Below are 26680 nucleotides of genomic sequence, written 5' to 3'. Positions count from 1 at the left end.
TTTACTTTTAGTGATTTATTCTCAACCAATAAAATAATCTCAAAAAAATTGAAATTATTTTAAGAACAATTTTTTTGTAAAAGAAATATATAATATATAACAAATAAATGTGTTACCAGAAATCATATGTATGATGATGAGAGCCAACACCATCAATGACAGTAATCGGTGAGATGCAAACATTTTGGTCGTCGTTAGTTATTTTTCCTTGAAAGCAAAACCTATGATTTCATTTTAAGATTATATTTAATTTAAATCTCATTATAAAGCAAAACATATTTTTGTTAAAAAATAAATATATAAGAGGAACATATATCGAATTATCTACTTCACTATAAACAATGCTAAATATTTTATAATTGGCTTACCTTTTGTCTTTGTAATATTTTAATATTCAATGAGAATGATTTGTGGTGGTTTTGTATGTACACTTATATATAGACATAGATGTATAGATATACATATATCCATCTATGTATTAAAAAAAAAATCCAAATGATTTAATGAGGTTTCCATAAAACATATATATATATATATATATTTATTTATATAGTTATATGGTTAGATAATAATTTTAGTCAAAAGGTTTAATTATATATTTATTTGCTATTTAAATATTCTTCCATATAATGTAATGAGGTTACCTTAACAAATAATTTATTTAATTTAATTTGGTTAGATAATGATTTTTAGTCAAATTAATGGCTTCATTATTTGATTGCCATTTTATTCCCATTGCCATCATTATTGAGAAGAAGTTTGAACGTAATTAGTGTTCATAGATATTTGGTCGTGAATGCAACAAGTAATGCCTATTGTTAACGATTTCTGATGTTGGTTTTTTTTCTCCATATTTTGGACTTTGTAGCTGTGCCATAATTATGTTTGATGTCACAGCAAATATCACATACACAAGAACGTTGGGACATGGTACTATGACTGCAAGTACGGGACTTTTTTTTAATTTGTCATTCTTTCAAATTAATTGCATATTTTGTGTCATTAACAAAAAAAAAACTCGAAATTGTAATGTGGGGATTTGGAATTTTGATTAAAAAGGGTGTGTGAAAACATCCCTATTGTTCAGTGTGGGAACAAAGTTGATGTGAAGAATCTGACAAGTGAAGGCGAAGCGAATTACGTTTCACATGAAGAAGAATTTGCACTACTATGAGATATCTACAAAGAGAGCAATTACAATTTTGAGAAACCCTTTCTGTATTTTGCTAGAAGACTTGTGTGAGACGCAAACCTTCGCTTTGTGGACTGTGGAGTCACCAGCTCTTGCTCCACCAGTAGTGTTCAGCATACATAAGTTTTGGTCCAAAACATATTTGATTCAGAGACTATATATGTTTTGGTCCGGATTAAAAAAGTTCATGGATTGTCTGAAACCCCAAGCCGGCCACCTAATTTGATTCCCGGTTGAATCCGGTTTAAAACAGTCAAACTATCGTCCGTTGACTAAACATTGTCCTCTTCGATGCTTTAACAGTTTAACTAGTTAACCCTCTAGGTTTTCTAGTACTATTGGTGTCTTTAACATTGTCTTGCCGTGATGGAGTCGTACAGTGGAGCTTCGTCGGAAATTGTCCGGGAATTGGAAGAGTTAAAGCTCAAGAAGGCCGAACTAGAGCACCGTATATCGACCCTCGAAGCAAAGCTCCAGGATACGGCGGCGGTTGAACGGTGCGACGCCGTTTCCAATGGTTATTCTTATCCAACGGCGCCGGAGCTTGAACACGGGTTGTCTCCGGATCAGATTTACCGTTATAGTCGCCAACTGTTACTCCCTTCGTTTGCTGTTGAAGGTACTTTTGCTCAAACACTCCATTACAAACTCTTTAGTTTCTGAGTGATTCGATTTCAATTTGAATTTAGCCAATATGAAGCTAATCTGATAGAAACGATTTTGTGCTAGTGATGTTAGAGCTGAAAGATGAAAACTTTTGATTAATTTGAGTACATGGGTTTAGTTTAAAAGGTTAAGACAATCCTATAAAGCTTCATTTGCTTGAACTCTGGTTTGGTTGTTTCCTCTGCTAGTGTCTTCTTCAATATATTGATTCTTCCGTTCTGTTCTATGTTTGTGCATGCGTATGTTTTTAGGGCAGTCAAATCTATTGAAGTCTTCGGTACTAGTTATTGGAGCTGGAGGACTGGGTTCACCTGCCTTATTGTATCTTGCAGCATGCGGTGTTGGTATGGTTTCAGACTCTTACCTCAAGATTTATGTACATGTATCAATAGAATTGTCTCTTTATATCTTTCTTTCTCTTGGAACTATTGGTTCTCCCTTGATTATGATGTTCTGACCATCTCCTCGAATGTATTATTTTAGGACGGTTGGGTATTATAGATCATGATGTCGTAGAGCTCAACAATATGCATAGGCAGGTACGACTTGGAAAAATCTGCTGCGGCAACTCTTTCTTTTTCTTGGCTCTACATCTAATATGTGGTTGGAGACTCAATCAAATATACTTCTACCTTTGGCTGATTTATATCTCTTTTAAATTGTTTATTATACAGATTATACACACAGAAGCTTTTATTGGTCATCCCAAAGTGAAATCTGCTGCTGTTGCTTGTCGCTCGTAATGCAAAACTCCCTGAAGCTTAATCTTATTTGATATAAAATTATGCCAGCCTCTACTCTTTTAGTCTAATCAAAAATTTATTTTTCCTTTTATCTTCAGAATAAATTCGACAATCAAAATTGATGAATATGTTGAAGCTCTTCGCACATCCAATGCTTTGGAAATTCTCAGCCAGTATCCTTTTAGATATGTTTTGTTAAATGTCGTAGGATGTGACATCTTTCTGTATTTCTATTAGTGTTTAGTCTCATCAAAGTAAAGCATTGAATGGTTATTGTTTCCATGACTGCATAATTAGATATGATATCATAGTAGATGCGACCGATAATCCTCCAAGCCGTTACATGATCAGTGATTGTTGTGTCTTGTTAGGGAAGGTGAATCATCTTCTGAACTCTCTGTCTATACGAAAATGATGGTGATACCTGAGTACATTAAGTATAACTACCATCCATAATGATGTCCATGTTTATTCATAGTCTTATAGAGACACTGGTATTGACTGAACCTTTGTATTTTGTATACAGCCTTTGGTGTCGGGTGCTGCGCTTGGGATGGAAGGACAGGTATGTGATATCACTATCAGCATTTTCTCCTTACAGATGTTAAGCTACATATTAAACACTTAACTGTTATTTTAATTTCTGTATTCAAGCTTACGGTCTATAATCACAACGGAGGCCCGTGCTACCGTTGTCTGTTTCCCACTCCTCCACCTACCACAGCGTGCCAAAGATGTTCAGATAGTGGAGTTCTTGGAGTAGGTACGGGTTTTTTTTTTTTCTATTGCAAGCAAATCTCTACAAATTGCTTAATTCTTTGAATATCTTTTCCAATTTTGTTTTTCTTCTCAGTTCCGGGTATTATCGGTTGTCTACAAGCATTAGAGACAATTAAACTTGCGAGTATGGTGGGCGACGCACTCACTGAACGGATGCTTCTTTTTGATGCATTATCAGCGAGGATTCGCATTGTAAAGTTTACTGACTCCCTTTCTGTTCATCATTGGTGTCCATCTGCACAAATTGATAGAATAGTGTTTGCTTAGGTCAAGATCAGAGGCAGGTCCTCCCAGTGCACAGTTTGTGGAGACAATTCATCTTTTGATAAGCAAAAGTTCAAAGATTTTGATTATGAGGACTTCACCCAATTTCCTTTATTTGCGGTATTATTCTCTCAATTTCCCTTATCTCGAATTCAATAGTTATCTTCAGAAACAGTCTCATTGAAAAAGCTTACCTGCATTGGTTTTGATCACAGGGCCCGTTGAACCTGCTTCCTACAGAATCAAGAATTAGCAGCAAGGAGTTCAAAGAAATCCTTCAAAAGAAGGAACCCCATATTCTTCTTGATGTTCGACCTTCTCATCACTATAAGATTGTCTCTCTTCCGGAATCACTCAACATCCCTCTTGCAAACTTAGAGGCTCGGTTAAACGAGATTACTTCAGCTCTTAAAGAAAAGGAAGATGGCCATGTTAACACTGGATATTGCACAAATCCTAGTGTCTACGTTGTTTGCAGACGCGGGAATGATTCACAGAGAGCTGTTCAGTATCTTCGTGATTCGGGCTTCAGTTCAGCTAAGGATATAGTCGGAGGACTGGAAGCCTGGGCAGCTGATGTCAACCCCAACTTCCCCACCTATTAGGGGGAAACTTTTTTGCACCAATTTGGTAAAATCCATAGCTCAAATTGTCTGAAGTAGAAACATGTATTATTTAGTTATGTCATTTAACAATACTTTTTTCAAATCCATGTTGAAACCTCGTCGTAATCACAGTGTGAGTTTTACGATGCTATGATACCTTGTACCAGTATGATTCAATTATATGAATGAAAAAGTGAGTGATTCAATCTTTATAGATGATAAATCAATGTATGACATCCATGGCCAAGAAGGGAACAAGATAAGTTCATTATTGACGAAACAAAGAGAGTTAAGAACTGTGAAAATGAATCACTCGAACCATAACAAGATTCATAGTTGCCTTAGGTAAATGAATAATCTAAAGCTTTTCCCGATTGGTTTTTGAGAAAAGGTAAGGGGAGGGGATAAAAGAGTTGTACTACAGCTACTTCTTCTGATTCTCCTTGTTGGTCTCTTCGGCTGCTTCTGCCTCTTGCTCATTAAACCTACGCTTGAACTTGGCAATCTGACCAATGCTTTGAGCCATTTGACGCTTAGCTCCAAAGTGATAGACTTTGCCAACATGGTGGATTCGCGTCATCATCACATGCATCAATCTACCACTCTGTGTTACATAAGAGATCCATTGCATCTGTGGGTGCAATCCTTTCTTCATTGTCCAACAACTCTACAAACCAAAAAAAAAACACAACCATTTTTTCTTCAGTTTTTCTTAGATTCATCCAGCCTTTAAAGCTATCAATGAATCTCTAAATGAGCAAAGCAAATATATGAACACTCTTACGGCTTATCAAAGATTCATAAACCAAGCAATGTCCATACCATACATAAATGACTACAGAATTTTAAGTTTAAGGTGTTAGCAAAGGATAATCCCATATGACAAACGTTGTATCACTATCATGGTCTATCTTAAAAAATTGGCTTGATCCGATAACTCCACCATATAGCTAAAGACACACAAAATTTTGAATTTAATTTAAAATCAACATAGTGGTAAAATAATTGGCATTTTATCGAACACCTTCTACGCGTCTCCGTACTCAATAAACCAGATGCAAAACCTCGACGGATTTAAACCCAATAGAACCCAAGAAACAGAATTAGTTCTTTTGTCATCGAGATGAGTGGTTAAGTTAAAATCAACCGAGCCAAAGAGAAAAAGGAAACAACTTCTAGAAAACATCTAAAGAATGAAAAGCAAAAGTTGAAATGAAGAACCCAGATCAGTGGATTGAAGACGAAAAACATATGTATATACATTATATATAGACAGAGAGGTGAAGAATCGCTTACGCAAGTAAAGCTTGAAACTGATGTGGAGTTGTTGAAGTCTCAGAGCTCCGGTGATGGCAGAGGAAAGTGTCGTCGATCTGATTAAAGCCAAAATCAAAGGGTTATGAAACCTTCTTCTTCGTCCAGTGGGTTTGATGGAATAGTAATAACTAATAAGCATACAAATGTTATAAAGAAGTTATATGAAATTTAATAGCAAACAAATGTGAAAAGAAAATTCGTTTTCTTTAAGAGGATCTGTGAAATTTGCAATTAGTTGTTGTTTCTTCTGTCTGTCTATTTTAAGAGCAACTAATATCATGAATTATTGAAAACATTTTTATTATTGTGTGTTCAAGAGAAGGCATTATATAATCATGACCAAAGAGCTTAACAAAGCCAATAAGAAGAAAAGAGTAAATAAAACATCATTAACCAACAAATCATAAATGTCAAACACAAGTTATGAAAATTACGAACATAGTTTTGATTTTTTTTGCTTAGTTAAAAAGCGCCACAATTAAATACAGCCTCTTCTTTCACTGAAGGACAATGCACTCTTATGAATCCACTATTCATCGAAGTCTGCTCTTCTTCTTCTTCAGCTTCTTCATGCCCACTTACACCGATTGCCTCAAAGATCATAGTGTTAACTTCCTTGAATCTCTCTTCTGATAAAGAAACTTCAGCTAGAAGCCTCCACGCTTTCTCTTCTGAAGCTTCTTCATAGTCTTCTTTCCTCTTCAACACCATGTGTCCACTCATCTCCCAAACCGCTGGATTCACTTGCGTATCCAGTAACTTAGAGCAGACTTCCCCTAAAGCTTGCTTCTCTGCGTAGCACTGCAAATCAAACAATCTTTAAACAGCTCTTTTTTTTACAGTCAATATTGAGTTTTTTTCCTATAATGTTTTGAAGATTTAACCTGAGGGAGAAGGAAGATCTGTCTTCCAGAATCAGAGATGAGAATATTGAAAGGAATATTGTTGTTCTGAAGACAAACGGATGCATCTGATACAGTATCAGAGAGATCTTTAATGGAGTTTCCCCCTTCAAAGAGAAGACCTCTCACAGGGTAATTCAACAGTTTTGAGATTTTGACGCCATCCTTGGTGCTAGTGATCTTCAAGGAAGAAGCTTTCTCGATCGGGAATTGCATTGCCAGATAGTAAGCCTGTTCCAGGAAAAAATCTCCATAAATTTCACAACTCTACAAGGTTGGGCCATTCTATTATTTGCTTACCCTTAAACCGGTTGCAATTCATATGATTCTGTTTACCTGAAAGTGAAGATGGTTGATGGTAGCAAAGGCGCCTAAACTGTTGTATCCAAGTCGGAAATACGGATTAGCAGCTTCAGTAGCCATTTGAAGAGCAAGCAACAGGCTTTTGTGATCAATCCTTTGAGGCAAGCACTCAAGAACACGGGGAATCAGTAGTACATGCCCATACTCAATTGGACTCACCTGTTTTAAAAGGAATCCCAGTTCAATGGTTATACAATTCATCAGCAAAAAAAGAAACCGTTTCTAAAAGCAACAATATCTTACATTGATTGCAACGACGCTTGGAGAATTATCTGCATCTAGTGGTATACTCGGGAAGAACTGGATTCCGCTATCATCGTCATCACTACGAGCTTCAAACTGAAAAAGCAACTCTTCTTGACCAACTTTAGTGAAATTGAATTTGTTTCCGTCAAATGGTTGAAGAACTTTATCAACACGGAATTCGGTTGGTCTCTTCTTGAGATGACGACCTTCGTTTAGCTGCGCAATGAAACCACACTTCCCTGGTATAACCTATTATTACCAATTTAGTAGCAACCCATCAGACGTCAACAATGTGAAATATAAACTTGACTCTTCAGCTCAAGTAAAAATAAACAATGAGAAATTGAAACTTGTGCTTTAGCTTAGGCAACCATCAACAATGTGAATTGACACCTGATAGTTCAGCTTAAGCAACCATCCAACAGAGTTCGCACCAAAAGTAAACCACTCAAGGTTAAACCAAAGAGACAATAATACCTTGGTTTCGCAGGCAGTGACATCGTAGCGAAAAAGTCCTCTTTGAAAACGATCTTCCCACTACAAAAATAAGGGATTAGTTACGTTACTCAAACAATAAACGAATTAATTAGCAAAACTGAGAGCTTTTACCATGTATCTCTAAAACCATTACCTCTCCAAGAACAACCGATTCGAGGAACGTCACCGGAGATTCTGACTTATCTTTGACAGATTTATCAAGATTATTGCAGGTATACAAAGGAAGTCTTGCCCCTGAAACAAACAAAGAACGAGATTTTGTTTACAACAATCAATTAAATTCTCAAACAAAACAAGCATTGTTCCAGCTCTAAAATGTACCATTGATACAACACTTTCTCAAGCAATTGCGACCACATCCACCTTCTTCCACCGTCTCATCTTTCTGATAATTCGACACAACCGTTGGAACTCTCTTGATCTTCAGCAACATTCTCAGAAAATTTCGAATCTCGTAGATAACAGATTTAATACAGGATTAAGAACTAAAGAACCTAATTAGAAAAAGGTAAAGAGGGTTAGTGTTAGTGATGACTGTAAGAACCCGCCTCCGGCAAGGAAGAGGAGATCGGAAGGACTGCCGCCTTCAGACGGCAGAGCTCCACGTCCTCCGTGCGGCAAAGGATTAGTTACGATTAAAAAACCCTTCCGTTGGACATGAAAGCTCAAAGGCCGTGACTTTATCCCGTGTACAGCCGTGATTACCGATAATCAGTTTCCCGGAGATTCGCCGGAAAACAAAATAAAGGAAAGATTTTTCGATGTGGGTTTCAATCACTCTTTCAGATTTATATAGATGGTAGCTGAATTAACCAGAAAAAAAGAGTGCGACTGCGAGCTTCATGTGTTTTGTGTGTGCGTAGGTTGTGATTTGGACGTGTGGGTTTTGTGAGGAAGATGTTCTATAGTGTCCACGGGTTTTAGATCTCTTTGTCAATCTCAATCTCATCTTTGAGGTTTTTTAGTTTGACCCGATTTGTCAATTTTTGACCCGTCTGGGTTGCTATCCATCGGGAGTTGGTCTTGATAAGTCAACCTATTGACTTTTACTATGACGTCATGGAATCAAAGAAGCAAGCACCAAATTTTATTTTATTTTAAATGCTCCAAGATTAGTTTTAGAATTTAGAACCTATGTTTGCTAAATAAATTTAGGGACCAGTAGATGAGGAAAGAGATTTTATTTTATGTATTATACGTATAAAAAACATAATTCAAGAAATTATTTTGGAGTGTGTTGTATACACTCTTAGAAATCTTAATAAAACAGCAATGATATTGGAACGAGTATGTTCCACTTTTATTCGTAGACATTAGAAATATAAAAATAATCTCCTTTATATACCCCTCAAAACATTATGGGAATCCAAAAATACACACAACACTTTAATTAATTATTAAGTAATTAATTAATTGGACCGACCTTTTTTAATCAGCGTCCATGTAAATAAATCATCCGTATAAATATTACTTAATATTTTTTTTTTTTTTTTTTTTTTTTTTTACGTTTTGGCGTGAGTGAATGATTGATTCATCACGCGTAGTTACAGAGACCGTAGACGCAGAACTCGCCGTTCTCGCAACGATGGTTACACTCACCGCAATGGCGTTTATCGTAAGCCACGTAAACGCACTGACCGCGACAACACGTTTGTCCGAACTTGCATTTGTTCTTACAAGCACCGCAGTTTTTGTCGTCGGTTGATAAATCCATACACTTGTTGTTACAACAAGCCATTGTAGCGTTTGCTCCGGTGCTGTAATAGCTGCTGCTGCAGATTTCATTGTCCTTGTGGCAATGGTCAGCTGCGTTTGGGTTACGAGCTTTTGGTCCTTGACCCTGGTCGACTTTCTCAGCCAAGAACCGGCTAGGTCTGATCTTAACCGCTCCTGGCGGTGTAACGTCCTTCAAAGGATCTTCAAGAGCAAATGTTGCGGTTGTGGTGGTGGTTTTGGTGGTGATGATGGCGACTGTGACTAAGGTTGTCAATGCAATTGTTACGAGTAGCTTCATGGTGAATTGGGCCATTTCTCTTGATCTATAAGTTTGCTTGTGAGTTAGAGCGAGAGAGATAGTTCTTCTTCTTTGCTTTGTCTCCTCCTCCTTCTTCTTCTTCTTCTTCTTTTATCGTTTATGTCAATGTAGAGAGGGAGAGAGAGAGAGAGGAAAAGATTTGGAGAGAGATTGAGTTGTGAAGAATTGAGGAGAGGGTGGACTTAGGGTTTATAGTGTGATCGAGACGAGTTGACGCGTGAAACGTGGTGAAAAAGGTTAAGTAAGGTTTCAAGCGATCGATCTTTTTCTTGGGGAGAGGCGTTTTTTGCCTTCTCATTTCAGTAATAAACTATTTTTATGCGCATGTACATGCACATGCTGATTTGCTTACGTTGGGGGTGTGTACACGCGTTTATATCATTAGAGTAAAAAAAAAAAAAAACTATGTGTGTTCAGTGTTCTACGTAAACATATTAGTTTTAGACATCGTCTCGTAATACTTTAGCATTTGTGTAGTATGTTATTTGTGATGAACATTTAAATTCATCATTGGTTACCGACGCTAATTTTTACTTTGTTGATACCATGTTGATCACAATGTTTTTACACTTTTAGAGTTTAATTATGTCTTTTATGAAAGAAAAAAATTGTGAAGTAATCAAGTTAGTGAAAAAAGAACTGTAAATTATAATGTCAAGTTGTTAACAAACAAAAATAGAAAGGGATGGGTAAAAATAAATAAAATTGCGTACGCGTGACGAACCATGACTAAATCCATCGCCTAGCCTCATGGGCCGGTCTGAGACGATTCAGGCGAGATGCAAGGAGAAGCAAAGGCTACCGTTTTTTTATATTACAGTTTTGTTTGTTTATTTAATTAAAAAGAAAAAAAAAAAACTTGTTGATTTCATTTGTCGTGCAAAACCACGAACCACTAATATATATATATATATATATTTCCAAATGAAGCAAATTGAAGCTATATGCAGCCTCTAATAGACGACACTTGCTTTAACTTGAATTCTAACATTCGACCCTCGCTCGTACGTATCCCCCAATCAACCACACTTATAAAATTTAATAAAAACGAGAGGCCAAATTTACATTGTAATTAGTTTGTAACAATAAATTATTAAAATGATAATCTAAGTTTGAAACTTATATAATTTCCTTTCTTCGTCGTCGTTAGTCGTTATCAGCCTTCTGTTCGTATTTCAGTCGACAGCAAGCAAATTTGATGAGTAATCATCGATATAAGGATGAGTTTAATGTGTAACAAAGTACAATATATAATGCGAGATATAAAAATATTCCATGAGGTTTACAAAAAAAAAAAAAAAAAAAATCCATGCATGCAGGATTATATGACCAAATGTAATTATGTACATATTGCAATGGAATTATACCGCAAATATACAAGTATATTATTATCTATGTACAATAAGAGTCATAGTTAAGTGGACTAACATAAAACTTTCATTATTCAAATTATTTTTCATTCTTCAGTAATACTCAGTTCTCCATTCTCTTTTTTTCCATGGAGCTTCAATTCTTTTGTTTGTTCTATCTCTATCTCTAATGATGGTATCAAATCTGATGAGCTGATCGATTTCTACTTCTCTATACTAAACATGTTAAGAGTGGGAAGCCCATGATTTCTAATATAAACATATGCATAGTGGAACTCAATTCATGATTGTCCCTTAGTACGATGAATCGATGTTGATCATTTAAATTATTACAACTTGGTCGGTTAATTCAGTTTACTTTTAGCATAAATTATACAATTAAGATTTAGTTTCTGAAACATAAGTTATCTTTATTATTTACAGTGAACTTTGAATATCTCCAATAGTGGCTTATACTAATATAAAATATACAAACCAGCCATCGGTAAACAAGTCTGTGAATTTGTTACATCGAACTTTAGAAGGAAAATGTTGAATAAACCGGTCAAAGACGTCCATAAGGCACAAAGATTAGATTCGTTGTTTGTTAGTTTATAGTTCAAGAAAGCTATGAAGAGAGAGGTCAACGCTTAGTTACTCCAAATTGTTAAACAAAGTAGAAACTTTACGTCACAAAAGTCAACCATCACCTTCGTTGCCTATAGGTCATCGTCCGATCCCCCATACACGATATATAATCTATTGTTTCTCTCTACGATATCTTTCTGTTGCATTAACTATTAAGCCACGCGCAAATTCCTTTTTACATTAATAATAATTTTCATGTCTTATTGATTTATTTATTCATCACAGACTAGCTAATTATTGGTTGTATAACTAGTTTAATTGGGATTTAGTATAACTAACATAAAGAGGTATCTTTCTAGAATACCCATCTTTTATATATTACTTGTTATTAGTTTCACATTATCATTATGATATGAATGCACCACTTCATAAGGTTTAGATCCCCAAAAATTATCGTAAGTGACCAAATCAAAACGTTCGTGTCCACTAGTTCAGACTCGTGAACAAAACGTTCGTGAGCACTTAACATGTTTGATGTTTTGTTTTACAGTTTTAGTATCCAATCTGACACCTTCTTCTTCCCTCATGAACAGTTGCTTTCAGTCCATTAACATTAATACTTGAACGAATTGGAGGAAGGTATTATTACTCCAGAGAATCGATCATCAAAAGGTTTTATAGTTTATTAGAGCAAAATCACATGTTGGTTCCAAATAAGCAGAGTCAAATCTCAAATGGACAAAATTCTAAAACACGCAATATGTTAAGAACAAGAAGAGGTGTAAATACCACAAAAACTTCTCTAGTATTGAAGTTAAAATTATGGGTGTAAAAGTTTTAAACTTTTGATTATTATGAGGGCGAAAACGCAAAAACAAAAGTACTAATCCTTATTCCGTTTGTTCGTCTCTCGGGGACAATGCATGTCGTTTTCTTCATTCACAAACGGCAACCAACTCGTCTACAAAACGACGTCATTTAAACAAACAGAGCTCTCTCGGTTGAAGTTATCATCACGAATTTGGAACATCCGATTCCAAATTACACAGAACCTAGCCTCTTCCCCAAAATCTCCATTGCTTTGGAAGAAGAATCACACAATGGATCTAGAGATCGTTGGTCGTCACGCTCTTTTCTTCGACGACGATTCGATGGCGACGTTTGTCAACTCCTCGACGGCGCTCGTTGACTGGAACAACCTCTTTATTGACCGCTACGATGTTCGTCACCTCCTCTCTTCTCCTCCTCCTCCACGTATCAAGCGCCGCCGTCCGATTTCAGATGACCATGACTTGGAATCGGAGCTCGATCACGAGCGTTACCTTGATTTGCCGACGGAATCTCCCTCTCCGTCGGATGACGAGGACGGTAACGATTAGGAACTTCGTAGAAATCTGGATTTGTCTTTAGTTTATGGAGTTAGCGTAGAGACACGAAATACAGGAATATAGGTCGAGTCTTGATTTGTTTGCCTTATTTCGAGTTTGGTTATTGAATCATTCAGTAGTATATAAGCTAAAATGGAGAATGGCTGTATCTAGTTTTACAGTGAGCTCCATATTTCTTTGTGCGGGTTGGATTATGTGTTTCTGATATAATGTGAGTTCTGAAGCTAATCCCATGAGAATCTTATACACCATGTTAGAGATGTATTTGGAAACCCTTTTGTATGCTTATCTTTGTATTCCATCGTTGATACTAAGCACATCGATGTTTGAATTATTTCTTTATCTTCAATACTTGCTTGGTATCCTTAACTATGGCATGTTAGTTTCGTTGTTTCTTCTGTTGAAAAGAAAATAACATGAAACTAAAAGAACTCTGGTTTGGGAAGTACCTCTTCTCCCAGATTATTTAATTTTTTAGGTTCCCTTTTTTCCATATTCTCCAATTATTATCCAGAAACGTTATCATATATATTTCACTTTTGTACCCCAGATATGAATGAAGATTCAGCAAATGCAAATGCCGATGGTTATCGTGCTGTCCCCTTTTCATATGGAAGCTCCAGTGATTTCAATGACCAGAAAAATGCTGATATGGAATCTGGATTTCACCCGCCTTTTCCCGTGCCTGATTATTTACTTCAAAATCTGGTAAGTTACTGCTTTATCAGGTTGTCCCCTTTAGTAATATGCCGGTTTTGCCCACTTATTTGGTACTTAACTGATATTGGCCACGTAAACATCTGAAAGGTGCATATGTTATTCTAAGGACTACCATGTCTAAGTTTCAGATGCTTGGAGAAGAGATGGAGTTGTCTAAGGTTGTCATTCACATGCACCTTGTTTCCTTTTGCTGCCATGACAAGGGGCGGTGCAGGTGGGATTAAGATGATAGAAATCATAGCTTACCAAGAACTTAAAAACTGAGTGCACATCAGATGATGCATATCTATACAGTTCTGATATTTGCAATTTATGGTTCTCGATACTTATGTGAGATTTTAATATGTATATACCTGCGACTGCGAGTTGCCAAAGGTTCATTCATCATATATCAAATTACTAATTGTTTTCTTGTACATTTTTCTTTCCCTCTTTCAGCCTCCAACTGAGAAATTACATCAGATCATCACTAGAACTTCAAGCTTTGTAAGCAAGCATGGTGGGCAATCTGAAATCGTCTTGAGAGTCAAACAAGGAGGCAACCCAACATTTGGTTTCTTAATGCCAGACCACCATCTTCACCCTTACTTTAGGTTTCTTGTTGACCATCAAGAGCTTTTGATAGGAAAGTCGTCTATAGAAGAGAAAAAGAACGAAAGTGAGAAGGACGGTGGTGCTTTGTCATTGCTTGGTTCAGTTTATGGGACCGTAGAAGATGAAGATGCCAACGAAGAGTCTGCAAATGACACTAGAAAAAACGAGTCTGCCAATGAAGATGATGGTGTTAAGGTAGATGATTCCTATAAACCTGAAGGGTTGAAAGGAGCTGCAAAGATTGCCACAGAGAGAGATGAAGCCTCTAAGCATTCTCTGCCTTTGAATGATCAAGCATCTTTCATAAAAAGAAATCCTTCTGTCAGTGCAGTAAATGTTGTAGAGAGGAAGCAGATCAATACAGAAGATAATGCTACCAAAAATATTCTGACGTCTGATAAGTCGCAATCTTCTGAAATGCTGGCACAACCCAAGCTTGAACTGCAGATTGTGGAGCCGACTACTGAGATGAAAAGAGTGATTGATAAGATAGTCGACTTCATCCAAAAGAATGGGAAAGAACTAGAGGCTACTCTTGTTGCGCAGGATGTGAAATATGGGATGTTTCCATTCTTACGTCCAGCTAGCTTATACCATGGATATTATCGGAAGGTTCTCCAAGAAGCCGAAGAGGTAATTCTATTTTCAAGCTCCTAAATGTTCATGCTACAAATTTAGTGTGTTTTCATGTGCTTTTACAACCTTGTGATTGTATCCTTCTCTAAAAATGTAACACATTTTGCAGTTGAAATCATGCGACAAAGGCGTCATTACCAGAGAGGAAAACGTGAAGCAAAAAAGGATGGGTGATGCTGTAAAAGATGGCAAACCTGCGTTTGGGAGTGTTTTACCAGATGATTCTGCCAAGAAAGAGAAACTAAAAATGGCTAGTGACAAACCAAAGGTCGAGTTACACAATGAACCATTTAAGCCTGTCCAACCACAGATGAGGGTCAATGTAGATGCGAATACTGCTGCTGCTATTCTTCAAGCGGCTAGAAGAGGCATAAGGAATCCCCAGCTGGGGATTCTATCTGGCAGACCTATGGATGAGACTTCTCAGAGCCTCGAAAATGATGAAAGTTACCCTTCATCTAAGTCCCCTGATTTGGCGAAGTCTACAGGTCAGTTGATGTCTTGCTCGACTGCTGCTAGTGAAGCTGATTTTTCTGAAGCAGGCTTGTCTAAGGAGCAGAAGTTGAAAGCAGAAAGATTGAAACGTGCAAAAATGTTTGTGGCCATGTTAAAACCCGACGCGCAGCCAGTGCAACAAGCTGAACTGTCGCAAAGTGTATCAGTCGAACTATTGGACTCCGGGATATCTGGATTAGGTGCTAATGCTGCCAAAGAAAGAGAAGGTAGCTCAATTCCATCTGTAGCTGAGACAAAATTAGCAGATGATGATAACTGTGAAAGACGATCAAAGAGGAACTATCGCTTGAGATCACAGAGAGATGAAGATGATAAGATGGAACAAGGAGAAGAAGAAGAGGAAGAGAGCAGCATGGATGAAGTTGCAGAAGAAACAAAGACTGGTAAGAAGCATTCATCTAGTAGAAAACGGCATAAACATAAGACACAATACTTTTCCAAGGACGGACGTTCTCGGGACAAGCACAAGCATGAGAGTTCCTCGGATGATGAGTATCACAGTCGTTCACGTCATAGACATAGGCGCAGCAAATCTTCAGATAGGCATGATTCTTCTGATAACGAGGGTGAGCACCGACACAGATTTAGTAATCATAGCAAAGATGTTGATTATTCTAAGGACAAGCGTAGCCATTATCACAGATCCAGGAAGCACGATAAGCATCGTGATTCCTCTGATGATGAACATCATCGTCACCGACACAGATCCAGTAGACGCAAGCACGAGGACTCTTCAGATGTTGAGCATGGTCATCGACACAAGTCAAGTAAACGTATTAAGAAAAATGAAAAAACAGTAGAAGAAGAGACTGTTTCAAAGTCAGATCAGTCTGATCTTAAAGCTGCTCCTGATGATAACATCATGTACCCGCAAAACGAACCAACTCAAGTTTCAGATGAGCTAAGAGCTAAAATTCGTGCCATGTTAGCTGATACCTTGTAAGTTTCCTTTAACTGAACGACTCATAGACTTTATATAGTTCCATTTCGGTGTCTACTAGTATCATCAAGTTGACAATGTCAATGATAGGGTCTGATCGATTATGGGGTTGGTTTGGTTTTCAGGGGAGATGGTCGATGAGCATCTGAAGCATAAAGGTCATTCATAAAGTTTGTCAGGCAGCTCCGTTCCTACGAGAAAAGTTGGAAAAGAACATAAGTTTATGTATTTTCAGAATACTATTTTTGCAAAACTAAGCTATGTAATTACATATACATTTCCAAAATTCCTAATACTTTGAAAGAATACTTTGAAATCTCTCTTTGAAAGAATACTTTGCAAGTGTTTCTATTTGCGAAACTAATAATTTGAAATCTCTCTTTCTTTCCTAATACTTGCAAATGTTACTTTTTGTTATCACTTTATTAATCAATTTGATTTGATAAATACAAAATATACATGTCAAATAAATAAACATGTATTTAGAGTTATCAAACAATAGCAATATTAAAGTAAATACTACCTCAAATATGTATATAATTAAAAAAAATACAACCATAACTTTTAATTACTATATACTAAAAAAGTTCTGAAAAAATGTTATACCTACTTAGCACCGATGATCTTGTAGTTTAGATTTATAAATTCATTGAATTTTGATAACAAAGGAATTTGTCATTAGTTTGTGGTTATTTTTGCTCTTAGTTATATATTGCAGTGATTTAGACTGCCCAACTGTTGATACATGGTGTGAAGAGGATGGTGATGAAGAAGCAATGGTGACCAACCACAGCTAGTATATATTGCTACTCCTGTAGTCGAGCAGCTACATTAAATCTTTTTATGTTCATGTGGGTTTAACTTGAAAAAGATTGTATTATTATGACTCCCGCTGTTTAATTTCATAATCTATATACGCTTAAAATCATATTATGAAAAAGGTTATAATACCTTAAAATCAAACTACATGATCATGTTACATATATATATAGTCGACTAACTAGTTGCGGTGGTGAGTTGTTTGGTTTGTCAAGGACGGGAAATGTCTTTCTTCCTCTGATCCGCCAAGCATTTTGGAACATATCCATGGATTTCTCAATAAAGAGTTATCAAAAGAGAGTAAGCTATGGCGGCTCCTTCTTCTTCATCTCGGAACCATCCAAGACAAGATGGGATGCAAAACAGCCAATATCATTTGAGCTACCTCAAGCTTCAGTGACACCCATATATTATTAACAGCATGTTTCCATTTCCGAATCTCAAAATAGCAGCATGTTTGTTACACAATCTGAAAATCTTTCATTTTTGGGTTTAGATTTTTGTTGAGTATATTGAACAGAGGTAATATTAATAATAAATCTAACTAAGTTCGTAGGATTGGTTAAAAGATATAAGTATGAAATCTTAATGTTTTTTTTTTTTTTTTAATTTTCAATTTTATATGAGTGTTATTGTCTTAATAATGGACTGAAAAAACAATTTTTCAAAATATAAGAAATTGTTAATTTGGTTTTACAAACTCTCTCATTTAAAAGACTAAGGTAAACTAACTTGCTCAATTTCTTATATATATGTTTGTTTTCTTGGTAGTACTTTCTTGTTTGTATGTTACGATACTCTTAAGCTTTCTGATGCTACTCTACTACTCTTACCGTTTGGTTTAGTAGCTAACGTAACGTGATTAAATAAAAAGGTCAATGAGTGCTTACAATAATCTTTTGGTTTTTGACTTTTGATAATCGATCTCTTATATATTTACAATTTGAAGAACGTGAAATTATAAAGTTGGTACTCAAAGTTATAGTATTAGATTTTGCAAAATTCCTAATACTTCGAAAACTCCCTTTCTTTCTTTTTTTTTCAACCAAAAGACCTTAATTTGATTGATTAAACCGGTACAGCATAAGAGTTCTTTAGAGAGAGCTTAGCTAAAGCATCGGCTTGTCTATTGTTTTCTCTAGAAGTAAAACGAAAGCAAATTTCATGAAAAAAAGAAGAGATAGCAAGGATATCGTGAAGAATCCCATGGAGCTCTTTGTGCGAAAACTCTCTTTCTTTAATTTCACTTTCTTCTTCTGTTTTTTTACGTTTCCAAAAAACTTGCAACGGAAAAAACATGTACCAAACTAATAATAAAAGTGGAAGAAGAAGAATATGTATAAACAAAACAAACGTCTCTTGAAGAAACCTTAACTAATTAAAAACGTAATTATATATTATTAGTATACCATATATATAGCGTGATCATTAACTTGTAAACTTTTCAATTCATGCTTTAATTTCAAAACCTTTTCCTTAATTTAGATATCACAATCACATGTATGAAGCCGCGCGCGTTTGTTTTAGCCCCCCGTCCATCACCCTAAAGCCATAAAAACAAAAAATGATTCCCAATTATCTAATTTCTTAAAAAGATCTCTAGAAGCTAAGATCATTCAATTAATTAATTATAATATATAGTATAAATTTAAATCAAAAAAAACAAAAAAAACGATCTGAATCCAACTGTATTCTCTAAGCAAAGTAAGAGATGCGAATAAATTTTCCCCAACACCTTCTTCTTCCTTTATTTTTTTTAAAAAAACTTTTATCTATATATATAATCTTCTATATAATACATAACCCCAATAAGCTTGCATTCCTATTAAAGACAGTTCACATAATAAAGCTCCTCCTCCACATTCACGTTTAGTTTAGTGCTTTCACACTGTTATTGCCATGCATCGTTTTAACTTTACAGCACCAATTCATATCTATTCTTAAATACACAGCCTGAACGTAGCGTTGATGCAAAAGACCAATCAAGATTTAAAGCAAGTCATTTTGGTTATTTCCAAATAAATCATTAATCATATATACACTACTTATTAGAACTACCAAATTAAAAAGAGGAAAATTTTCGTTAGTTCAATAAATTAATCCCCACGCTAATCCCGCACTTAGCTTGTGACTCCGCCACGTGGTCGAGTTATTTAACTTTTGTTGTTCTGTTAAAATTTGGGAGAGTGCTTTTGTTGAGCCCTGATTGGTGGATCCAAGTTACGGCGCGTCGTCCACTCTGGCGTCATGCCGTCAAAGCTGTCATCTTCCAATCTCGTTTCACCACGTGTCTACATTCACACCAATACGCATCCAAAAAATTGGCTCTGCTGCCACATAAAAAAAATTTTTTGAGAAAATTAAATTAAAAAAGGAGTCACAACTCACAACTCACAACAAAAGTAAAAGATACCTCTACCAAAATTGTTTTTTTTTTTTTTTTTCCTTTACCTATACATAATGTGTATGCATTGATTGTAAAAAGTATTATAGGATACATTATAATTTTGTTATATATATTTGTTTATTTGGTTTTGTTATATTACTAGTAATTGATAGTTTGACATACACACACAAATTGTATGAGATATAGTACTAGCTAGTATATGCATAGGTCACAAATATATCTTGGATAAGGATTTTGTTGTTAAGACCATATTTTATCAAACTTATCAATCATAAGTTCTTATTACAAATCTTTACATAAGTAAACACACTATATATGTTTATAGAATGGAATATTTGATGGATAATAATAATTGGGATTGAAACTTTGATGGGCAAATTATCCAAATTTCTAGAAATATTTGTTTTCCATTTTGTACGTTTCTGCTTGAATTATGAGCCATTCTACCAACCAAAGAAAAACAGTTTAACATTCTGTATTACTTTTCTTTGACGTGAACATAAAATCACTTATGAATATTTTCATTTTCATTATTTTGATCTACTTGCCAGTTTTATAAGTAAATTTTTCAAAAAATTAAAGATTCGCTTGTTATAATTATTGGTAGTTTTTTTATAGTTCTTATATGGATAAATCTGTGGTTTAGATCTATGCGGCATATAATTTCATGCTAATGATAATATATGTCTCAAGATCATGATTAAGTCATGGTTGTTACATTTTTTTATATAATGGGAATGGGAGAGAACTTACCAAATAATCAAGTGACTCTAGTCATATTCTCTTCTTTCTTTTAAGTTTTACCTTTTATTTAACGACTCGCATTTTGAAAATTCGAACTTAAACGGCTGAATTAGATCTAAAGAAAGCAATCATCTCATTGTATATTATTAAAAAAAAGTGGAAGATAAGGTAAAGTTTTGGTGCTTAATTATTGGAGGATAAGAAAATTAATCAAAAAGATTAGAATAAGAACCTAAAAAAAAAAAAAGAATGTCATATCTCTCTGTTCAGACTTTGTATTAAGACACCAAAACCCCATGCCAAAGTCATATTATTTATTATTACATATACTTTGTGTGAATCAGTGAATATGTTTATGTATATATATATAATCACATCACAAGTCTTTGCTTTTAACATTTTAAACCTCTCTCTTGTTCTCTCTCTCTCTCTACTAGTTCATAGTTTCTCTCTATCTCCTCTGTTTTTTTTGTTTTTTTTCTTGCTCTGTTCCATTCCAATGGAGGAACAAAACTGGATAAGAGGACCAATCATTGGACGAGGTTCAACAGCTACTGTCTCACTTGCGATCACTAACTCTGGTGACTTCTTCGCCGTCAAATCCTCTGAGCTTTCTTCATCGGCGTTATTGCGGAGAGAAGAGTCGATTTTGTCGAAGTTGAGCTCTCCTTACGTAGTCAAGTACATTGGGTCTAATGTAACGACGGAGAACGACAAGCCGATGTATAATCTCCAGATGGAGTATGTTTCCGGCGGGAGTATTCACGATTTGATCAAGAACTCAGGCGGGAAGTTACCGGAGCCGGTGATTAGGTCCTACACTCGTCAGATATTGAAGGGTTTGGTGTATCTTCACGGTCAAGGAATCGTTCATTGCGATGTGAAGAGCCAGAATGTGATGATCGGTGGAGAGACTGCGAAGATCGTCGATTTGGGTTGTGCTAAAACGGTGGGAGAGAATTGGAATTTTGAGTTTTCCGGTACACCGGCGTTTATGTCTCCGGAGGTAGCACGTGGTGAAGAACAGAGTTTTCCAGCTGATGTGTGGGCTTTGGGGTGTACGGTGATAGAGATGGCTACAGGGTCAAGTCCATGGCCGGAGTTAAACGACGTCGTTGCTGCGATTTACAAGATTGGTTTCACCGGCGATTCGCCGGAGATTCCGGTTTGGTTATCGGATAAAGGTAAAGACTTTATGAAGAATTGTCTAAGGAAAGATCCAAAACAGAGATGGACTGTTGAAGAATTGCTTCAACACCCGTTTCTTGACGAGGACAACGACGACGAAGCTCGTAACTGTCTGAATTCTTCATCTCCTAGTACTGTGTTGGACCAAGGTTTCTGGGATTTGTGTGAAACCTCGAGAACTCGAGCTTTAGTTAAAGCTGAGCACGAAGACACATTTGCAAATTTCTTATGGGATGATGATTCTTTACCGGCTGATCGGATCAAGAAACTCAGTTCCGGTGAACCGGAGTGGGAAACGAACGGGTGGATTGAAGTAAGGGGAGATGAAGAGAAACGTAACGATGACGAAGACGAAGAAGATGAGAATTGCGTTGAAGCAACGTCATCGGATGAGGAAGAGGAAGAAGAAGAAGTGGGAGGAGGATTAGAGAACTGGATCTGGGATCAAGAAGACAGCTTGTTCTTGGAATATTCCCCTGAGAACAACATTAATTATTTAAACTCTTTTAATAACCTCTTTCAAGAGGATATAATTCTATATTATTACCATCATCTTGAAGATGGTTTTGTTGTATCCAAAGTTTATTATGATGATTATGATGTTAGTAAGAATAGTCATTTCTTTAGCCACATTACAACTTCTTGTTTAGAGATTCCTAATTACAATCGATCTGACGCCTTTTTGATAACTTCACATGAAGGTATATATAGTGACAATTATTCTAAAGAGCAACAAGTGATTATCTATTTTTCTTAAGACCAAAGTACATATAGTATAGTATGACCCAAGTTGAAGATTATGTCATCTTATGACTAAATCAGTTTGTCGCATAATTTGCTACACATTCACATTTGACATTTGCGGTGACCTCCTTATACATAGTCAACTTTGGTACATTCTACTTAAATAAATATCAACTAGATGATCAGTTCATACTACTAAACTATAAATTTGAGATATATATAAAATGTATCACAATATATAATATTGACATTAGAAATGATCATGGTGGTCTTATGAAAACAAATGTCAACTAGAGGATCATTTCACCATGGTGGTCGTATATATTTTTTTTCTTCCTATAGACATGGAAAGAGTCCTCGCAAAACTGAAGTTAAAAAGTGATGATATCCACTGTGGAATAGAGCAATATAAGATCAATCTAAACTTTGTTAGGTATTAGACAGTATGTAAAGCTTCCAATCCCAAACCAGTAATACAAAGTGTTATAGATTTTATTATAAGATAATCTACTTGGTAAATACACATTTTAGTTAAACTTTGAAAAGCGGTGAGGGCAAAGTCATCGTCGTCGTCGGTTAATATGCGTTTTTGGTAAGGAAGTTAAGTACGGAAACCACTCTCTACAAATATCATGAGATTGACTTTATATGGAGTCCAATTATTTTTTAGTTTGGTCTACCATTTATCTATTTAAAGTATTATGTTTGTGTTTACCAAACCCTCAAAAGAAGTTCATTCAAATGTGAAAGCATAAGACTTTTTTTTTGATTTTGGGGGCTATAACCAAAGTTGGCGTTTACTTTTCTATACACTAAGCAAAGTTTGGTATTTCTTGACCAAGTTCATTCACGTTGACTTTTATTAATCTCAATTCTCTAGGTCCGATGCCTTTCATTAATTAGTAGTTAATAATCGAAATCGTCCTAATTAAGAATTTTCTTTTATGTATTCGTTTGTAAGTTTGGAAAATAATTAGTTTGTTGTTTTATAACATGTATTTAAGTCAAACAAGGTTTAGTTCTTATTTCTTAAATCAAAACTTGTTTTCCATGTTATAATATAATTGATTAAAACCAATGTTAAAGCAGGCTAGGTTAGCATATGGGTGTTCAACATACTTTCGACTGAAAACATTTTGTAGATTTCGAAATCAAAAGAGATAACTGAAAAGTAATCACACAAGTATGATGCATAAACTAAATTAAACGAATGATATCTTAATCAACACCGTACGTACAAAGCAATAAAAACTATATAGAGAAAGTAGGTTTAAGTGTCCCACTCAATGTCCGAACTCCAAAAAGGTTCGATTGTGAATCGGTGGTGAACAATGACTCTATGTGGATGTCAAAATGACCTCATGCATCAAAGTCAAAGCATCTTATTTTAGCTAAGTAAAAAAATAAGAGAGTAAAAACACACATCAATTTTTTCAGAATATGTTAAGAGAGCCATCATTGTTAACGAATTTTGTATATAGAATTGAAAAAGGTTGACTTTACAAAAGGTGGAAGTGTTGTCGTTGGCACACACACTCACTACACCATGCATATATATATATATATTATATCTTTACTCACCTTTTGAAAGAAAGAAAAAAAAAAAAAAAAAAGAGTTTTGCTCATCTTTCATGTATTCCACTTGGATTGCATAAGTAGGTGTATAACCCTAACCTTATCCATCTCAACTTCTAATCCCTTGTCACATATCATTAACATGAAGAAAAGCTTTTAATACTGCCAAAAGAGAATGACAAATTTTCTTCTAACTACGAAACCTAATACTACATATCCTTTAATCTTGGTTGTTATGTTCTTCTGCGTATGGTATGTTTAGTGAATATAGTTTATCAAGATACCTAACTGGTTTTTATATATATACTTATTATTCACACTGTTAACGTTCATTGAAGCATCTCATATATAAAAATCAAAGTTAAAGCTAAATAATCAAGGATCTTTACCAAGACACTGTGCAGGCAACACATCCCATCCACCACCATACCTAAAAACATTTTTTTTCTTCTTTACGAAACAATTATGTGATATTGGCCTATTGGGCCAAACTATCCTGGCCTATTTAGAAGCCTTCTCAACAAGAACCTTCCAGTTTAACAACATAAAACAACATTAATGTAATGATTAAGTTAGATTTATTTGACATTTTTGGGTGTGTAGCACATATATAGGATTTTTTTAATATTTCAATATTACATGTGTATATATATATATACTTCCATTTAATATTTTGATTTTCTGATTATCACTAAAATTATAAATATCAACATAGATTTCAAAGTTTCCATTCAATTTTAATAATCTTTTGTAGATTCTTTTCCTAAAAAGATATTTTACAAATTGAAATTTCCATTCCATGCTTACTTCATATATTAATTTCATGATTTATATTTCAATGTAATGTTTTTTTTTCTTCTAATATCTCCTTATTAATGTTAATAATTAAATTTATGTAACAAAACACCGTCTAAAAATGGTACGAAAAAGTAAATGTAAGAGATATTTTTCTTATATTATTGTTCTAGTCATTATAATCTTTAATACACCAAGATTATCTTTTTATTATTTAAATTTGCTTATGCTATACACATAAAAAGTTTTAAACAAAATTTCGTCTAATTATAGCTAGGGAAATAAAGATACAAGATAAATCTCTTTTACATTACAATGTCTAAGACACCAACATTATCTTCTTATTAATGTTATTATCAAATTTATTTAAGATATAAACATACATACTTTAAAATAAAATTTCGCCTAAAAATAGCGCGGGAAATGATCTATAAATATATCACTATCACACCTCAATCTTACATCAAGATCACAATAACTCCATAAGTTTTACTCTTTCTCTCTAGCTCTCTCGTGCTTCACAAAAGATGGTAAAACACTCTTCCCTTTGTTTCTTTGTTGTCTTTTCTTTTCCTTGTCTAAATCCGTTATCTTGTTTGTTCAGGCTTTATCTAACCAGCCAAACGTCAACTATCCAACCTTCAAGCTTCTCATCGTTGGTGATGGAGGCACCGGAAAAACAACCTTTGTCAAGAGACATCTGACTGGGGACTCTGATGAGCAGAACTATGACCGTTAGTATTTATGTAGATTGGTAGTGAATGGAACAAACAATGCCTATGTCATGTCTCTACTTCTTTTTGATGTTGATTTTTTTTTCTCTATATTTTGGACTTTGTAGCTACTGTTGGTGTGGAGATTCATCCTTTGGATTTGTTCACTAACCGTGGCAAGATCCGTTTTGAATGCTGGGATACTGCTGGGGAAAAGAAAAATGCTGGTCTTAAGGATGCACACTAGTAAGTACACACATTAAATCCAAACCTCAACGATGACCAAGTTTATCAATAACCGGAAATGTACGTTGTAACCTTTTAATTTACTTTCTTGTAGCATCCATGGCCAATGTGCAATAATCATGTTTGATGTCACAGCACGGGTCACATACCCGAGCATTGACAAATGGTACCGTGATCTCCGAAGGTACAAGAAAATCATCTTTGCATAATTGTGTTTATATATCTTGAACAAGAAAAAGGCTTAAAATTGTGATGTGGGATTGGATATTATATGGGAACAGGGCGTGTGGAAACATCCCGATCGTTCTATGTGGTAACAAAGTTGATGGGCCGCGTAGACAAATCAAAGGGAAGCACGTTTTGTTCCACAGGCAGAAGGGTCTGCAGTACTATGAGATATCTGCAAAGAACGGTGACAACTTTGAGAAACCCTTTTTGTATCTTGCAAGAAGACTTGCTGGAGACGCAAACCTTTGCTTTGTGGAGCCACCAGAACTTGCTCCACCTGAACCGCACATTGACATTGATACTCAGCTCATGTAAGTATATATACAGCTTTATGATAGCTATTTCACTGAGAGCGTCTTTTGTTTGTTTGTTTGTTTGTTTGTTTATTTAACCTTTTTCTGATTTATCTGTTTGAAGTCATTTTGATGGATTGAAGCTGAGCGCGTAGGAGCGGCAACTCAGCAAAGTCCCTGATGATGAAGATGCCCTTTTGAATTGAAAAGTCTTCTCGATCGAGTACTCTTTTAGTTATTTGTTGTTTAGCTTTGAGAGTCGTCTGTAATAAAAATAAATATTGTCATTAAGACCAGTTTATCCAGTATCTTAGGCTAAACCCTTCTCCTTTTGGTAATGGTTTGAGTCATGTTCGTGTACCTTTTCTGCATTCTTTACATTTGTAATTGAATTGACGGACGTCGGACATATATATATATATATTTAAGAATCCTAAATAAATTCATTCCAACTAAAAAAACTAGTTTTATATTCTTAATTTGTAAGTAAATCTATAATTTTAAAATCGTTGATTGTCAAATATACACGTTCCGACGTTCATTTATTCACCATTTTTCAATCTAGTGTAGATTGCTCCTTTGAAAT

General features: G+C 35.2%; 7 protein-coding genes across 11 annotated transcripts; 4 read left to right on the top strand and 3 right to left on the bottom strand.

Annotated features, from left to right (window-relative positions):
* Nucleotides 1–1522: 1522 nt before the first annotated feature.
* Nucleotides 1523–4458, top strand: LOC17876054 (adenylyltransferase and sulfurtransferase MOCS3). Its single transcript, XM_006280364.2, has 11 exons — nt 1523–1811; nt 2110–2202; nt 2342–2397; nt 2533–2597; nt 2700–2774; nt 2899–2977; nt 3128–3166; nt 3256–3364; nt 3455–3573; nt 3649–3765; nt 3861–4458. The coding sequence occupies exons 1-11, from the start codon at nt 1559–1561 to the stop codon at nt 4248–4250; spliced, it is 1395 nt and encodes a 464-aa protein (XP_006280426.1). The 5' UTR covers nt 1523–1558; the 3' UTR covers nt 4251–4458.
* A 39-nt stretch (nt 4459–4497) lies between these two features.
* On the bottom strand, nt 4498–5667 carry LOC17875252. The gene is made up of 2 exons (XM_006281822.2): nt 5547–5667; nt 4498–4917 (listed from the first exon to the last, which is right to left on the bottom strand). The coding sequence occupies exon 2, from the start codon at nt 4903–4905 to the stop codon at nt 4675–4677; it is 231 nt and encodes a 76-aa protein (XP_006281884.1). The 5' UTR covers nt 4906–4917; nt 5547–5667; the 3' UTR covers nt 4498–4674.
* A 267-nt stretch (nt 5668–5934) lies between these two features.
* LOC17875360 (GDP-L-galactose phosphorylase 2) lies at nt 5935–8478 on the bottom strand. The gene is made up of 7 exons (XM_006280439.2): nt 7898–8478; nt 7710–7810; nt 7556–7615; nt 7076–7327; nt 6806–6991; nt 6452–6700; nt 5935–6368 (listed from the first exon to the last, which is right to left on the bottom strand). Exons 1-7 carry the CDS (start codon nt 8007–8009, stop codon nt 6030–6032), a joined length of 1299 nt encoding a protein of 432 aa, XP_006280501.1. The 5' UTR covers nt 8010–8478; the 3' UTR covers nt 5935–6029.
* Nucleotides 8479–8894: 416 nt separating this feature from the next.
* LOC17875028 (stigma-specific STIG1-like protein 2) lies at nt 8895–9720 on the bottom strand. Its single transcript, XM_006281804.2, has one exon. The coding sequence runs from the start codon at nt 9603–9605 to the stop codon at nt 9111–9113; it is 495 nt and encodes a 164-aa protein (XP_006281866.1). The 5' UTR covers nt 9606–9720; the 3' UTR covers nt 8895–9110.
* A 2861-nt stretch (nt 9721–12581) lies between these two features.
* Nucleotides 12582–16671, top strand: LOC17875295 (protein suppressor of white apricot). Of its 5 annotated transcripts, none has more exons than XM_023782501.1 (5): nt 12582–12916; nt 13487–13644; nt 14095–14883; nt 14996–16341; nt 16468–16671. In XM_023782501.1, exons 1-5 carry the CDS (start codon nt 12649–12651, stop codon nt 16481–16483), a joined length of 2577 nt encoding a protein of 858 aa, XP_023638269.1. In that variant the 5' UTR covers nt 12582–12648; the 3' UTR covers nt 16484–16671. The 5 variants fall into 5 exon arrangements, with proteins under 5 accessions (XP_023638269.1, XP_023638278.1, XP_023638283.1 ...); XM_023782510.1 differs by lacking the exon at nt 12582–12916 and adding an exon at nt 13785–13986 and having other exon boundaries at nt 13549–13644; XM_023782515.1 differs by lacking the exon at nt 12582–12916 and adding an exon at nt 13744–13986 and having other exon boundaries at nt 13586–13644.
* A 4054-nt stretch (nt 16672–20725) lies between these two features.
* Nucleotides 20726–22257, top strand: LOC17876182 (mitogen-activated protein kinase kinase kinase 18). The gene has a single exon (XM_023777639.1). It carries the CDS (start codon nt 20812–20814, stop codon nt 22255–22257), a length of 1446 nt encoding a protein of 481 aa, XP_023633407.1. The 5' UTR covers nt 20726–20811.
* A 2803-nt stretch (nt 22258–25060) lies between these two features.
* On the top strand, nt 25061–26486 carry LOC17876828 (GTP-binding nuclear protein Ran1). The gene is made up of 6 exons (XM_006281525.2): nt 25061–25144; nt 25219–25348; nt 25456–25573; nt 25668–25757; nt 25855–26112; nt 26219–26486. The coding sequence occupies exons 1-6, from the start codon at nt 25142–25144 to the stop codon at nt 26247–26249; spliced, it is 630 nt and encodes a 209-aa protein (XP_006281587.2). The 5' UTR covers nt 25061–25141; the 3' UTR covers nt 26250–26486.
* Nucleotides 26487–26680: the final 194 nt, after the last annotated feature.

Source organism: Capsella rubella, unplaced genomic scaffold (genome assembly GCF_000375325.1).
Source record: "Capsella rubella cultivar Monte Gargano unplaced genomic scaffold, Caprub1_0 scaffold_8, whole genome shotgun sequence".
NCBI lineage: Eukaryota > Viridiplantae > Streptophyta > Magnoliopsida > Brassicales > Brassicaceae > Capsella > Capsella rubella.
Note: the sequence above shows the minus strand (reverse complement) of the source record. Positions and strands in the feature narration are given on the sequence as shown.